This window comes from Gavialis gangeticus, unplaced genomic scaffold (assembly GCF_001723915.1).
Source record: "Gavialis gangeticus isolate Ggan-Ray unplaced genomic scaffold, GavGan_comp1, whole genome shotgun sequence".
NCBI lineage: Eukaryota > Metazoa > Chordata > Crocodylia > Gavialidae > Gavialis > Gavialis gangeticus.
This window is the reverse complement of record NW_017729032.1, coordinates 127,898,967-127,914,286: the sequence shown is the minus strand read 5'-3', so window position 1 is coordinate 127,914,286 and position 15,320 is coordinate 127,898,967. Positions and strand designations below refer to the sequence as shown.

At 43.5% G+C, this 15,320-nt stretch overlaps 1 protein-coding gene across 3 annotated transcripts in view; it reads left to right on the top strand.

The window, feature by feature from the left end:
* The window catches only part of NALCN (sodium leak channel, non-selective), a 564,495-nt gene that overhangs the window by 87,496 nt on the left and 461,679 nt on the right, over positions 1-15,320 (top strand). For all 3 annotated transcript variants that reach the window (XM_019524286.1, XM_019524284.1, XM_019524285.1), the window contains one exon: positions 13,176-13,330. In XM_019524286.1, coding sequence (XP_019379831.1) covers positions 13,176-13,330 — 155 coding nt within the window. The remainder of the gene's footprint in view (positions 1-13,175; positions 13,331-15,320) is intronic.

The following is a 15,320-nucleotide window of genomic DNA, read 5'->3' as shown; positions in this document are numbered from 1 at the left end:
CCCCCCCCCCCCCCCCGCAAATTAGCAGCTCAGGGAATGCCTACATATGCAGTGTATGGTGTCGCAGGCAGGTCTGCAGCACCACACACCACACGTCTGTGCTCATCTGTATATGACCCTAAATTCTTATAGGGTAAAATGGCACTGTGGATTCTCAGCACTTCTAAGAATGGGTTACTTTGAATTTTTATCCAGCATTAGTTCCCAGTTTATGTTTGTATTGCTGCATCCCATGGAGCATTTCCCATTTTATATCTGTATTCTTGCTGCTTTCTCCCTAAATGGGTTACCCTAGGTTATATCTCAAATTATTGAGATAGCCTTAAAGTTCTTCAGAACTCTGTGAAATCCTGCTCTGTCCTTATGGTTATATACTATCTTTCAGCATTTGGTTTTGTGAAAATTTGATAAAGTAGAGTTCATACTGTCCCCCAGGTCATTAATTAAAATAGATAGCACAGATCCAAGTACCAAGTCCTTTTAGCTCCCAGTTAATATACTGCTCCCCATTTAGAAGCTGCACTGTTAATAATTATATTTTTTTAACAATCTCTCAGCCAGTTTTTATATTAGGTGTGGTATCTCTGCCATGGTAGTAATGATTAGACCATACAGCAGAAAGGAACTGGCATTTAAGTGGCAGGCCACGGTTATAGCACACTCAAAAGGGGCAGCAAGAACTGCCCTTTCCTTGAAAATTACCAGGCATTAACTGGGTCTAGTGCAAAGTAACTATTAAACAAAATCTCTTTAGCCTTATCATCCCTAACCAATGACAAGATTCATCTGAAGAACTTACAAGAACAAGACCCCCACTGGGGTGGCGGGGGGGGATGGGGAGGGGAAGGAAAGAAACTCCGTTTCACCCCACCCCCCCTCCAGCTTTTGGCATGGCAAAGCCCAGCCAGCAGCGCCATGCTGCCACTGGTAAAAGGCTAGGGTGGATATGTGGAAGAAAGCCCCCCCTGCCTCACAGGTCCCCCCAGGTACCCCAGAAAGGGTACCTTCCCCTATCCCCACCCCCTCCCCTTCTCTTGCTGCACCTGGAGGAGACTCCTGTCTGTAACAAGCCTGTAAAATCGCATGCAAAAAATTAACCCACAAGGGAACCTGAACAGAAGTTCCCTACAGTACTCTGCTCTAGAACACCTTCATCTGATAAGTGATTTATTGAGGGTTAATTTTTCACATTGTAGCAGGGCACTAAGGTGCCTGCTACTTGAAGAGCAGGAATGGCCACCCAGTTGCCAGGGCAACCATGAGGCAGTAGGGGCCCTCACCTGGTGAGTCAGCTGACCGGAAGGGGCAGGGCTCACTCCTAGAAAGCACAGGCTGGAGGCTGAGAGAGGGGCCTCAGCTGGCAGCCAAGGAGAAGGAGTGCTGCCTGACTAAGCAAAGGGGAAAGGCCTGAATGCAAGCAGTCAGTTATGCTGGTGAAGGATGGAGCAATCGCAGAGTGTGACTCAAAGGAGGTTAGCTGAGTGTTTTAGCTTTGTGTTATAGCCCAGGGGCTTGTGTTATTGTTTGTGTTGTTAGACCAGAGGACCAGGTGAAGCTATAAGGGGATGGAGGAGGCCTCAAAGGGGAACCACATCAGTCCCAGCCCCAGAGAGAGAGTGGGCAGTGGGAGAAGCCCCAGAGAGAGGGCCGGGGGAAGGCATCCAATAAGACCGAAGAACGTCCGGTACATCCGTGAGGCTTGGGGCGTGCTACAGGGGTGGTTAGAGCCACGCAGAGCCCATAAGGCTGGGGCACACCTAAGCCCCATTCCAGAAAACAAAGCTGTATAACCGTAGCCAAGAAGACTAAAGGTAGCCTCCCTATTATACACATAAGACCAAAGATGTGGTGGGCGAGATTGTGAGGTGCAGATAGGCAGCTTGGCATGGTAGAGAGGGTAACAAAAGGGGGAGCATAGTGACCCCGAGGTTCCCGTCTTGTCACACACATGATCGGCCATTTCAAAAGCACCCTGGAGCCATGAACATGTGTTATGTCACAGCTGTAGAATGCTGTCAGGGGGCAGATTGCATGAAAAATGTAACTTGTGTAAGCACCCGTAGACTCTTAATTTAGCCTCAGCCACTGCAATATAAGGAAAGATGTTAAATACTCAATCTGTATAAGACCTAAGACCTCCCTAGCCTTAAAATCAACAGGGCCCATACTACTAGCTTTCTGCTTCCCCAGAATTGGCATCCCAAAATCTCACTTTCAGTGGGCACATGTTGCAACAAGAACTTTATTACAGATTAATAATTTCCCCTTTTTAAAATTCCTGTCCCATGCTATCATCACCACCACTAGTCTGCATTCCAGGGTGCTGGGAAGCAAGTGAAAAGATCTTCCTACTTGTGACCAGATAAAAAGTTTCCTTCCTGCCCCCAAAAAGCTGAGAATTCAGTTGTGACAACTACACTATCTCCAAGGCAGGTAAACAACATTTTGCATATTCAGGATGGTAGAATCCAGGCATTTGCCTCATTCACATGAATTGGCTGTTGAATAGTTGCAGGAGAGAAGGTTCCTGCACCAGCGTCCCCTGTCATCCCAAAAAGTCCACATGCACACAATATCTAGGAGGAGGAAGAGGGGATACCCAAATGCAGAAAGATGCACAATACAGCCCTTCCCTTCAGTATGAACTTCTGGGGATCCCCAACCATTTGTCAGCCTCTTCCTTCTATCTCCCATTATTCCAAGATGGGGAGGGTAAATGGATTTTTTTCTTATGTTTCTCAAGAGAATTCTACATTGGCATTACTGTATTGATGCAATTATGCCAGTGCAGACCCCTTAAGGAAGACATGCTACAATGAAAAGTGTGGTTCACACAAGTACAGTTTGCTAAGGAAATGTATTTGGTGAATTAAGATTCACCAGTTTCAGCTTTCCTTTATTTACGTCAATGCATTAAGGGTTTGCATAGTATAACAGCATATTTATACTGGTATAAATGTTTGCATATTCTTACATTCTAATGTAAACAGGCCCTAGAATATTGTGAAAGTATCAGAAACTTTACTGAAACCCAAATACATTCTACTTATCCTTGACAACCAAGGCTGCATGACAGCAAAGTACTAAACTATTAGCTTAATTTTAAGCATATGCTTCAGCCCAATCAAAGTCAATATAGGATTATGAACTTTGTTGAGGGGCAATGGGATTTTTCATCTGCTCAAAGTTAAGAGAATACTTAAGTGCTTTCCTAAATCAGAATCATGGACAGGCTATTATATTTAATCACCAGGAACTGTGGCTTCAAAACTCAGGTTAAAACTCATTAAAACCTTTCAGCCAAGGGTTTCTCTTATGTTTATCCTAATTGCAGCTCGCTTGACAACCAAGACAGGCACACTCTTAATGTATTTAAAAAAAATTTTAAACAGAAAGCTGACTTTTCATAGTTAAGAACAGCTTTGATATCCTTCTCCTTCACAGTAATTCAAGACTATATGGAGTTTGTAGAGAAAAATTTCTTATTACTGACCATTCTACTTCTGTTATCCAGACAATAGCAATCAGAAAAACAACTTAACGTATCAAGTCCGTTTCTGCAAAATCACAGCATGTCATTCCTATCACTAATTGTACTCCAATAGCAGCATTATCAAGCCATTTTCAGATATTGTAGAAATAAGACTTACCTGATAAACAGGGATCCTGGTTTTCTCTGTTTAAAAATAGCAAATTCTCTGATTAAACCCCCCCAAATCTGCGTTTTTCTATGATTAAAATGAAATGCCACTAAACAGTAAGAGCGCTGTTATCTGGTATCCCTCGGGAATGGGGGATGCCGGATAACAAAATATGCTGGTTAATTGAGCGGCCTGAACAGGTGTCCTTGCCCTCCTGCAGCATCACAGCCTCTCCTGTGGCATTGCTGCCCTTCCCGCGGGCCCTGTGGGCCCCACGGGACAGGGTGGTGGGCCCCGCACAGCATGTTATGCCCCCGGGCCATGGGGGCTCAGCAGCGCAGGCTGCTTTGCCCCGGGCCATGGGGGCTTGGAGAAACCGGAAGTGCCATGGTGGACATTTCCAGTTTCACTTTACCTTACAAGCCGGCATGCTGGTTAATAGAGCATGCCAGCTTGTAAGGTGCTGGTTAACGGAATTTTTACTGTATATATAGGTATCAGTTCAACACAATATTTTATTGATGTATTTACAATTTAAAGCAATTTGGAAGCCTACCAGTGCCTCAATCACTATAATAAAATAAATTCTAAACACCTATACATTTTGGTGTTTGATTTTTGTGTTTTTATCATGGAAAAATCAGAGCTCCCCATCCCCTTCACTCACCAGGATGTGGGTCCAGCTATGGCTTTTCTCCTGCCCCATTGCTTTGTGACGCTGAGCAGCCCTGCCCCATTGCTTTGTGATGCTGAGAAGTCCTGATATGCCAGTGCCCTGTCCATGCCATTGCCTTTCACTCCCAACCCAGAGCTCCCCAGCCTTGTTGGTGCCCCTCACTCCCCACACAAGCCCCTTGGCCCTGCCCATGCCACTCACTCCCCAGCCATGGCTCCCTGGGCCCTGCTGGTGTGCCTCACTCCCCATCCACAGACCCCCAGCCCTGCCAGTTCCCCTTGCGCCCCACCCACTATCTCCTACTCCCAGCTCTGCCAGAGGGAGCCTCCAGCTGCCAGGGCTATGGGGCTAGGGATCTGGGTCTATAGCCCCCTGCCCCCATGGCAGCGCCTAATTCCTGGCTTCCACCCACGGGAGGCAGGGACTGCTGCACTGGAGTGGAGCACAGAGCCCGTCTCCCCTCCCCCATGGGCATAATGGCCAGAGCAGAGCTCATCAGGGAGAGTGGACGTGGGCTGCCCACTGCAGGGTTGGGGCTCCCCACCCTGCTGCCCTCCTCACCCTACTGCCCTCCCCTGGGTTTTTCATGGCCCAGTGGGCAGAACTTGGCACATCAGGGCAGGGAAGCTTGTTGTCGCTGCTGGGAGTTCTGCACTGCCACAGTAAGGTGCCCCCTGCCTGCCTGGAAGCAGTGAGGGTCCACAGCTCCCCATCGCCATCCTTGCTGCTGCCTGGTGGGCAGAGGGCACCTTGCCATAGTCATGCGGAGTTTGTGGTGGCAGCACTGAGCTACCCTGCCCCACTCTGCCCTGCTGCCTACTGGGCTGTGGAGGCCCCAGGAGGTGATCAGCAGGGTGGGAAGCCCAAGCCTGCAGCAGGCAGCACATTTCTGTTCCTGCATCGCACACAAGTCTGGGAGGCATGTGTGCAGCGGCAGAGAGCCAGCCCCCTCCCCCCCAGTCCCCTGGACAAGCTGCCTAAGGCCCCATCCTGCGGCAGTGCATCCTGGGCCCCAAGCCCCATGCACTGCCCTAGTTGGACAGTAGCTCCAGCCCCAGCCCTAGTGCCGGCTGCCACCCCAGTCCCGCCCAATTCCCTCCGTCCCTCCCTCACTATGGGGGCCTCAATTCTCCCACTGCCAGACTCACCTGCGAGAAGCTGGTGGTCACGTACATGTGTACATGTGCATGGCGCCCCCTGCTGATTTCCCTTCTCTTGCTCCCCCCCAGCCCCTTCCAGGCTGGAACACTTCTAGCCTGCAAGGTGAAACCTGTTTCCTGTGCTTTTCTTCTTTAGAGGAGAAAATCCAGGTTTTTCTCTTTAAAATGAGAAATTCTGGGTTTTTCCAGGTTTTTCCATGGTGAGCAAAAACCTAGATCCCTGCTGATAAAATATACATTTTAACTAATTTCTGTGTTTTGGGGGCAATAAGTATTGTAGGATCTATCACTAGAAAGCTTCATATTATGTGTATATTTTATATTGAAAATGGCTCAAAACATTAGGGTTTGGTCCCAGAGGGAAGTTTTATCAGCTACACCTGAATAATTGCACTAGTATAGTTAAGCTGAAATACTGGTATAAATCCATTATAGGCACTTTGGCTGCATCCACACAGGCAGAGGCATGCATTTGCAGCAACACAAATGGTAGTGGCACAAATTTGTCCTGCTGCTCCACGTGCTGCAGCGGGGGCTGGCTGGGGCACACGGTGCCACAGTGTGAGACTAGCTGGCAGGCAGCTCCCACACTAAGGCGCTCTATGCTCCAGCCAGGTGTGGAGTGGCACATGGAGGCAGGGGAGCAGGCAGCCCCAGGCTGCCTGTTCCTCCATCTTGAGGCAACCTGTGCCCCAGCCAGCTGCTCTGCAACTGGCTGGGGCTCAGTGTGCCTTGAGAAGGGGGCTCCACATGCCTTAGCATGGGGGCTCCACAATGGAGCCCTTGCAGTGAGGCACATGGAGACGGAAGCAGCCAGCCCATGTCTGCCTGTTACCCTGTCTTGAGACACCCTGCACCCCAGCCAGCTGGGGAGTGGCTGACTGGGGCTCAGGGTGCCTCAGCTCTGGGACTCCACAATGCAGATATGGGGGAGCAGGCAGCCTTGCTACCTGCTCCCCATCTCTGCCTTTGTCTTGGCACACAGCACTTTGCCTTTTTTTTTCAGGGTTTTGTTTTGCTACTGGGAAATTCTGATAGCAAATCTGGCTCGTGTTGCTAATTAGCAGCACCACGCACAGTTTAATGTACAACACGTGGTTTGTGGCACTACAAAGAAGTTTGCGATGCCACGAACTGCTCATATCTGCACATCTGAATCCAGTCTTTAATTTCATCATAAGAGACTTTTTCAGTTTAGCTTAAGCACTTTCCCAATAGGCCAAAAAAAAAGTCAGAACCAGGTAATAAACATATTTTAATGCCAGAATAAGAGTATGAACGTACAAACTATTATTTACCTACTCAATTTTATTGATGGCTAAGCCACCATGGTTTAGCTTCTGCTTTCTACAAAGGGAAGTGTTCATATAGGCAATTACTGCTGATCCCCGGAAGTGTAATAACACTACCCCTTTCACCTCATAGCAAATTGTTTGCATGTTTAGACCCTGAGAATATCCATATGGGGAACTATACTAGTCTAGCTATATTGGTTTATATTCACACATTTGTTTATAGCAGTATAATTTTCTCATGTAGATGCAACCATAGTTGGCAAATAAAAATAGTTTAAGATTTTCTGTTTTCAGCATGAATGGAGTATAACTTAATTTGTCTCTGATATGTTTAGGTGAATGACAGATAGTGGGGTGGTTTCTTTCCACCCCTCATCTCTCCAGATTCTGGTTCAGTCCCCTTGTAGTCCTCAGGAGCTGAATCATCTCTACCTCCTAACCTTACCTCAGGAAGTGTTTTATTGCCTCTCTTTAAACTATTGAGCAACATTATCACCTTAACATCGACTGAGCATCTTTATTGAATTGTATGTGAGAATTTTTACTTTCCCCAATTTTAGCCCAGTTCAGCAAGATCCTAAGGCCTGGTTCTCACTTCAAAATGTGAATAGTCGCACTCAAAGCAATGGGATTACTCATGTAGCAGATCGTTAAGTATGTTCCTGAATTGGAGCCGTCTCTCATTTTCTCTCCACTATTTTGCATCTTCCTATGGCAGCTATGCAAGTCTGATTTAGCTGTTGTAACTCTAGCTGTCCATTAGCTTTTCAAAGTAATTATCAGTCCCTGATCCCTGTTCCAAAGCAGCTACAGCTCTGTTCCCTTACGTCACATTCCCACTCTTGTGGAGTGTGGAGTCTTCTCTGACCAAAACAGACATGAACACTCATACTAATGTCATATCTCACCAATACGCTCACATGGGGTGATAATCTTAGAAGGGTTGTCATCTTAGTTTTTGCCATGGGAAATCTTTGGTTCGGTCAGTTCTAAAACACAATCTTACAGTAGTTCTAGTTCAAGGCATATTCAGAAAAATAAGCTTACTTGGCATTCCTGCATCAACTAATTCAGGCTAGTTATTGACTTAATTTCCTTACTTCACCATTTTGAGCAAATTTCTTTTCACATTCATTAACAGATTCATTATTTGCTGTTTCAGTAGTTTTCCTGCTATAAAAATTATATTAGGAGGTCGGTAATATCCTGTGTCTTTCTTTTTAGCCCTTTAAAAGATAATAGAATACCAGAACAAAAAGACTGTTTGTATATGTTCCTATTCTATTCTATTTTATTCTATTCTATTCTTAGTGGTGAAAGTCAAGTTAGTAGAAAATAGGCCAAGGGAAGTTAGCAAACACCTCAGGGAATTTGACAATAACTTGTTAAGTATCAAGGTCAAAATCTTCTCCTTAAAGTACATTCTTGATAAAAGAGAGTGTGTTTGTGCACATGCACTAGTAGCAGTGCTTAAAAGTATTGTTTTGCAATAGCAACTGCAGAAAGGGTTTGTAATATGTATCGCATCAGGAAACATTCATTGGGGTTGCTTTTGTTATGTGTGTATATCTGTAGAGTGGTGGGGCTGGGAAGAATGCTCTTCACTACTTTGAAATATGCCAGGATAGCACTTCGTGGCTGTTACTAAAATCTCCCCAATCAAGAATGAGTTTATCCAGTACCTGTATGTAGTTATCCCAGTGCCCACATGCCATACTAGTTACTTTATTCAGGGTTTCCATAGCTGATGGACTAGAGCAATACAGTATTTGTTCCAAAGGCATTGACTATGTGATGGGGCACACTTGGGGCTGAGACTCAAGTTGGTCTGCTCTCCTGTCTGTGGGGCAGTCTGCCCAGTCTCTGCTGCCACAATTCTCCTGTAACAATGAACTGGTGGTAAATATGGGAGGCTGCCCATTACATGCCCTGATGCCAAGGGGCACTGTCCACAGCTCTGTACAACCCCTACACCATGTCCCATGCCTCACAGATGGCATCCAGTATGTCACCATGCTCCCAGCCTAAAGCCGGGCCTTCATCTTGTCTCATTCACTTACACACTCACATGACCCCTCTCACTGGGTCCTCTTGCACTCCACTCTCTCACAGGGTCTGTGCCTCCCTCACTCTGCTCTGGTCCTGTAGGTCATCAGGCTTATCTGAGTCATGCCTTGGCTAGCGACACACAGTCTCATGGGCCTCTCCTGTGACCCTCACCTAGGTAGTGGCCAGCTGATTCACCGAATGGAGGCCTAACTCCGCCCTAGCCCATCAACAGGCTTCTCACACACAACAACTTGATTTTATGGGGGTTGGCCAGTTTGCTGCCCTTCTGGCCATCCCACAGCCTTACTCTCAGTACACCCCCTGGGGCTGCCCTTCAGACCAGCCCTCAGCCCTACTCAACTTCCGTTAGGGCCTTCACTACTGCCTTCGCTCTAGGGCTCTCTGACTTCCCCCTCTCTGGGGCTACACAACTATCCCCTCCCAGGGCCTCCAAGGTCTTTCACCCATATGAGCTCAGGTGGCCATAGCCATGCCTGGCCCTCTTACCCACAGGATTGTGGTGACTGGGGTTATTAAGGCACCCTGACCCACCTTTCACCAGGGAGGTGAGTGGCCCTGGTATTTGAGTGGGGCTGCTGCACCACTGGGAGTCCCACCAGGCCTTCCTTCCCCAGCAGGGTGCAGTTTTAGGTCATGCCCGGGCCCAGGAGCCTCCAAACCATCCCCATAGCTCCTGCCCTTACCTCCAGGATATTCCACGCCACAAGGCAGCTGAATGCTGCTGCTCTCTTGACTACAAGCGGCCAACTGCTGTCTCTGCCTGGCTTACCTTTGTTTAAAAAGATGGCCACCTTAATCACACACCTGTCGGCTGCCTGCTCCAGCCCTTAAAGTGGCAGACATCAAAGGTGCACTGCCACAGACTGTCTTGCAAATAAAAGGCAAAGTGCTGAGTTATTTACGTAGCTGTAAGAAGGAAGTATTTTATCATACAACTTATAAAGATGTTTAACTTTATCAAAAGTCTGAATACAGCAGGGTACTTAAGCATATGGTAAAATGGTACTACCTTAAACTTAGGTCTGTCCTGAAGTACTTAACAAACATGGAACATTTTTAGATTATTGCCTTATTAGATAATAAAACCTGTTAACCCATGTTGCACCTAAGTTGCTGGCATTATTTTTGTACTGATAAGAAAGAATTTAAAACTTGATTAGAAAATGTCAAGAATTATGGTTCTTAGCATGGCTTTGTAGAGTTGTAAGATCATACAGGACCCAGCACGTGGTATCTACATGGCTCCATAATTGATATATGCTAATGAAATCTAACACATGTAAGTATTCATGTGTCCTATGTTAGCCAAAGGTAAAGGGTCTATTCAATAAGACAAATATGGTGTCACTAGCCCATCCAACCTGTCTTGAGTTTTTCCCCTCTGTCTCACTGCTGGTCCCAAGGAGAGGACCAAGGTTTTCCCTGGGATAACTCCTTATCCCCCTAAGTCTCAGCTCTCACCAGACCTCACAGCTGCATCAGGGTGGATTCTTTTTGGGTGCGAAAGAAATGTTTAGTTCTCTTTTTTCATAGAAAGGTTAGCCTGGAATATTGCTTGCCCAGAGATCACACTTTACCACAGGCAATCAGTCAGGAGACAAAAAAAAAAAGGATATATTATATAGAAGAAAAGAATTATACAAGTAGAACTGACCAGAAATTTGAGGACAGAAAAAGAAAGCAAGCAAAGTTTCTTACCCTTTCATCTGATCATCCAATAGTCCTTCAGAGACACTTGCCAATATTCTCAGAGATCAGCCTTCCTGCTTATCCTTCCAGGCCTGACTGCTGGGGACCCAAACCTTCCCCTCAACCCAGGATAATCCAAAGACCATAGCCACTTCAAAGATAGCACTAAAAATGCGTCCAAGCCAGCCCCACTATTACTGAGTCCTAGAATCCTCCAGAAATGTCTTTCCTGCCATAGACAGCTGACATTCTTTTGGCTAATGGGCCATTTCACTCAGACACAGCCTCCCACCTTGTCTGTGATTGGGAATGACAGTTGTCCTTGCCCCAGAACACAATGGCAAGGGATATTTGGTAGTTGCACCTGCTTTCTTTTCCTTAAGTATCCATTCCTTATTTCCTTCGTCTAAGCCATGTTCAAAATCATAAAAATATATACAGACAGCATAACATTCTATACAATGATAAAAGCAGTATAAATTGATAAAGCATAACACTGGCTTTCCAATAAAACCGCACATACCATATTAGTACATTAAGTGCAAGAAAAAAATCATGCCATCCCATGAACCTCCAAGATTTGGTAGCATTTGTGGCACATGACTTCAGATGTCCTCTGTGTTTTTGCTGAAAGACCCTAGGTACTAAAGAAGGGTCTGCTTCCTTACTGACCAAAAGTAGTATTGGTAGGGCAGGAAGGCAGTGCCTCTGCCCTGGGTAGAAGGTGGAAATGAATGACCTAGATTTAAAGGAAACACTGTAAGATGAGTTCCTGCATTGTAATGATTCAGCAAGCAGTACTTTTGTTAATATTCTTTAACACTGTTCATCTCTTCATCTTGGGAGTTGGGATTTCCACATGCAAAGTGTAATGTAAAATTTATTAGATCTCAGTGGCATGAGCTATGAGTTTGTTTGTGCCAATGAATTAATTTTCATTCCTGAAACTAATCATAAAATGTTGTCTTATGATAATTTTATAGTGCCTTTGTACAGAAATGCAATATCTAAAGTTCTTATGTATACTTTTGATTATGCAGTAATATTGTAAAATAAATTAATTTAGCTATCTAGCTGTATTTTGGAAACTTTACATACCATAGACTGGTCCTATACACAAACAGTAAAATGAATGCACATCTGCCTGCATACACAACTGTGCACATAACTGGATTTTTGGAGTATCTTTTTACACTCAAGCAGCGGGTGGACTTATATCTGCACTGTACAAAAGAAAGGATGCAGAGTAAGTGGGTACAATTATTTCCTTGCATTTATAATTGCTGAAGAAAAATTATGTAGGAAGCTTCAGTTTCACATGGACAAATTTAGCATACTCTTTTGTGATTGTATGTAGTGCGTGAGAGCAAGAAAAATAAAGTAATCAAAGTCACTGTTCACCCAATTTAGTTGTCAAAATGCATCTGAGAGATTAAAAAAGGAATTTTAAAAGACTCTTAAGATGATAATGTACCAATGGGCAGACTGAATAGTTTCACTGTTCTGTTGATAAAAGTGTTTAATGAAACAGAATCCAGAGCATTTTAAGGTTCTGGGTTAGGACCCAGGGGGGTTGGGTTTTGTTCCCAGTGTTGCCACAGAATTCCTTTGGGACTTGATACAGTCAGGGTAAGTCGACATTGCAATCACTGTGCTGATGTGAGGATACCCAAGCAAGCTTTAAGTTAACCAGCTCAGTTTATATCAATACACCAAAAAGTGTATGTACTTACATGGTTTTGAGTGATTCCTTGTGGCTACCAAAATATCCATCAGTATTAGACAGAGTTATTCCAGTAGATGGCGGGAGGCACTGGCATGTCTACATATGCCTTCTGCTAATTGTGACAATGATAGAAGCCTGCCTGTGGTCAAGAGACTGGTGTTTTGCTGCTGGCAGAAAAGAAGGGTTCTGTCACCGCAGGGGAATTGTGAGTTTTGTCGGTAAAGCTGTGGGGGATAAACCAGGCCTAAATACTCCACCCCTTAGCCTAAGGGTAGCTCCATACTACTACACTTACCAGAATAGAAACTAAGTGAAAGCTCAGCTCAGGTATATCTGCATGAGCCGCAGCCACAGCAATAACTGCAATGTAACTTTGTCCTTATCACTCTGGGTAGAACATTCAAAGGAGCTTTAGGCAACTAAATAAAGCATCCGTACATTAAATATTAACGGAAACTGATTGTCTGACTCCCTTATGCTCCCATGAAAATCTCAGCTTTTGTTGTCCAAGTCTGCACATGCAAAATGTGGATAATATTACTGCCTTTCTATACTTTGGGTCAAGGACTGTGTTTTAGTATGGTGATTATTGATTTTTGCATTACCATATGTTTGCATTACCATTTTGCATAATCTTTGTTAGGTCCTTTTGGCTCTTTTATAGTACTACTGTTATTCCAACTATAATACACAGAATAATAGAAAACCCTCAGTCATCAGGTCTACTTGTCTGAATTCTTTCATAAGCACAGAAATTAAAACACGTTGTTTTACATAAATAAATTGATATGATTTAGATTATTAACTTTATACTCTTTATTGAACAATAAGCTATATTGATAGGGAATAATTGAACTTCTTTTAATTTGTATATGTTCCAAGTTTATTTAACACTTTAATATTATGGTTTTTTTGCAGAAATGTAACCTGGAATAATTTAGCAATCCCAGACACCCACTGTTCCAGAGAATCAGAAGAGGGTTACCAGTGCCCACCTGGATTTAAATGCATGGACCTTGAAGATCTGGGACTAAGCAGGCAAGAGCTGGGCTACAGTGGCTTTAATGAGATAGGTCTGTCTAACTGGTAAAATCCATTTTAGTATCCATTTTAAAATGTTTATAAAACGGGTAGGACAAACAGATGAAAGATAGTGCATGTCTAGCAAGGAAGATACTGAGTGCAGTGAGTATAGTCTTATATGACTGCTGCACTTCCTGATAGAACCATCTATGTTGATTTTTCTTTTGAGTGATAAAATCTTAATGTATTGTTTTACATAGTCTGGGACCCTGTGGCTTAAATGACTTTTAAAACAATGTTTTCCTTTAAGAAGGTGAAACAGTTTTTTATTACTAATACACAAATGCAACAACTGTTTATAATTAATTGAAGAATAGATAATGGTTCATTCTATTTGTTCTTCAGACTAAACTTCTAAAACAGTGGTTGGCACATTAAAAATGACTTACAATACATTATTTAAACAGACTCTGCTGGATGGCACTGGCATCTAAAAATATAAAAAGACATAGTCAATAACCCGAACTCAGATGTCTCATTGGTTCATAGGTCCACACAGTTTGGGAGAAACCAGTTAGGTGCACAGCAATTACACAGATCATCTCTGAGCAAACATCTAGTAAATTAAAAGGGACACAGTCTTAAATCCAAGATTGCTTGACACTTTCTTTTAAAACATCCTTTTTTCGGTTGATTATAACATTGTCAAATTTTAACCATTTGGTTTAAAATTTTGCTATAGGCTGATTTTGGGGGAAAATATTTGCATATGGTGATAAGCAAATGATGCTTAAACTTTGAATACTTTTCAGTTTTTCACAGTGATGAAACAAGATACCAAAGTTGTGTTTATAGAATAGGCGGGCCTTTTAAAATGATTGAAAGTTATGTGAAAAATCAAAGTACCTTGGATACGTTACTAAGTTTACTGTAAGACATCCAATAAACTTCCCCAAATCATGAATGTTAAAAACATAGTAATTACCAGCAAGTTTATAACTTCAATTGATGATGCATCTTACATGTAGTTTACAAGTAATTAAACAAACCAGTAGATTTTTTGGTATAATTATAGTATTTTATTGTATAAATTCAGTGATGTTTTCATCACAGATATTATTAGACAGCTTGTCCTCTTGGTTCCTGAAATGTGTCATTACAACCATCACAAGAGCATAGCAGTTTAGCAGCTACCATGTAATTAGTGCCACTTCTTTTACTGTAAATCAGAATAGGTCATGCATATTTGAATCTGAACTTTTTTATTACAAGATTAAAATAAAAAATTTAGGTTTCTTACACTTTTCTTACTGAGTAAAGACCATATTTTACCATGTTGTAAATACATGCAATGTTACTGATGTTAGAATTTTGCTGGTTTGCACCTAATCTACAATTCATTTGGAAAGGACATATTCTGAAGCATGGACAATATATTTAGGCACAGTGGGCAGTCCTCTATTTTGCTCCCATTGAAATAAATGGGTATTGCATGAATGGGAGCAAAACTGGACCCCAGTCTTGACATCTGCCAATATAGTTCATTTTAATAAGCACCAGACAGTCCTTAGGTTTCCAGTAGTCTGATTCTAGAGCTCTTCTATGCTTTCATGTGTCATACTTTGCCAGGGTATGTTCTGAACATCATCTTGTGAACCTGTACAAGTATATTTGTCCACTTACAGACAAGGGGGAAACAAGAAAGTAGAAACCATCTTGGCAAGTATCATCCTCTTCTGCAGATTTCAAATTTTTTCTTAAAGAAAAGCCTTTTTATGTTATATGTAGTGTTCCACATTCTCAGTTTTTACTGATTTTTACTGATAAATTCCCTGATTTTTTAAGTCGTTCAATTATTACTGATTTACACCCATTTTTCAGTTTAAATCCCTGTTAACTGGTAAGAGTGGGGAATGGTCCATTCCTTATTCATGCCGGTTAACAGGGATTTGAGCTGAAAAATGGGTAGTGCTGGTAATCTAAAAGTGCCACTGTGCTGGTTACCTGAGGCGCAGGTTCCAGGCTGGATGGGGGGGGGGG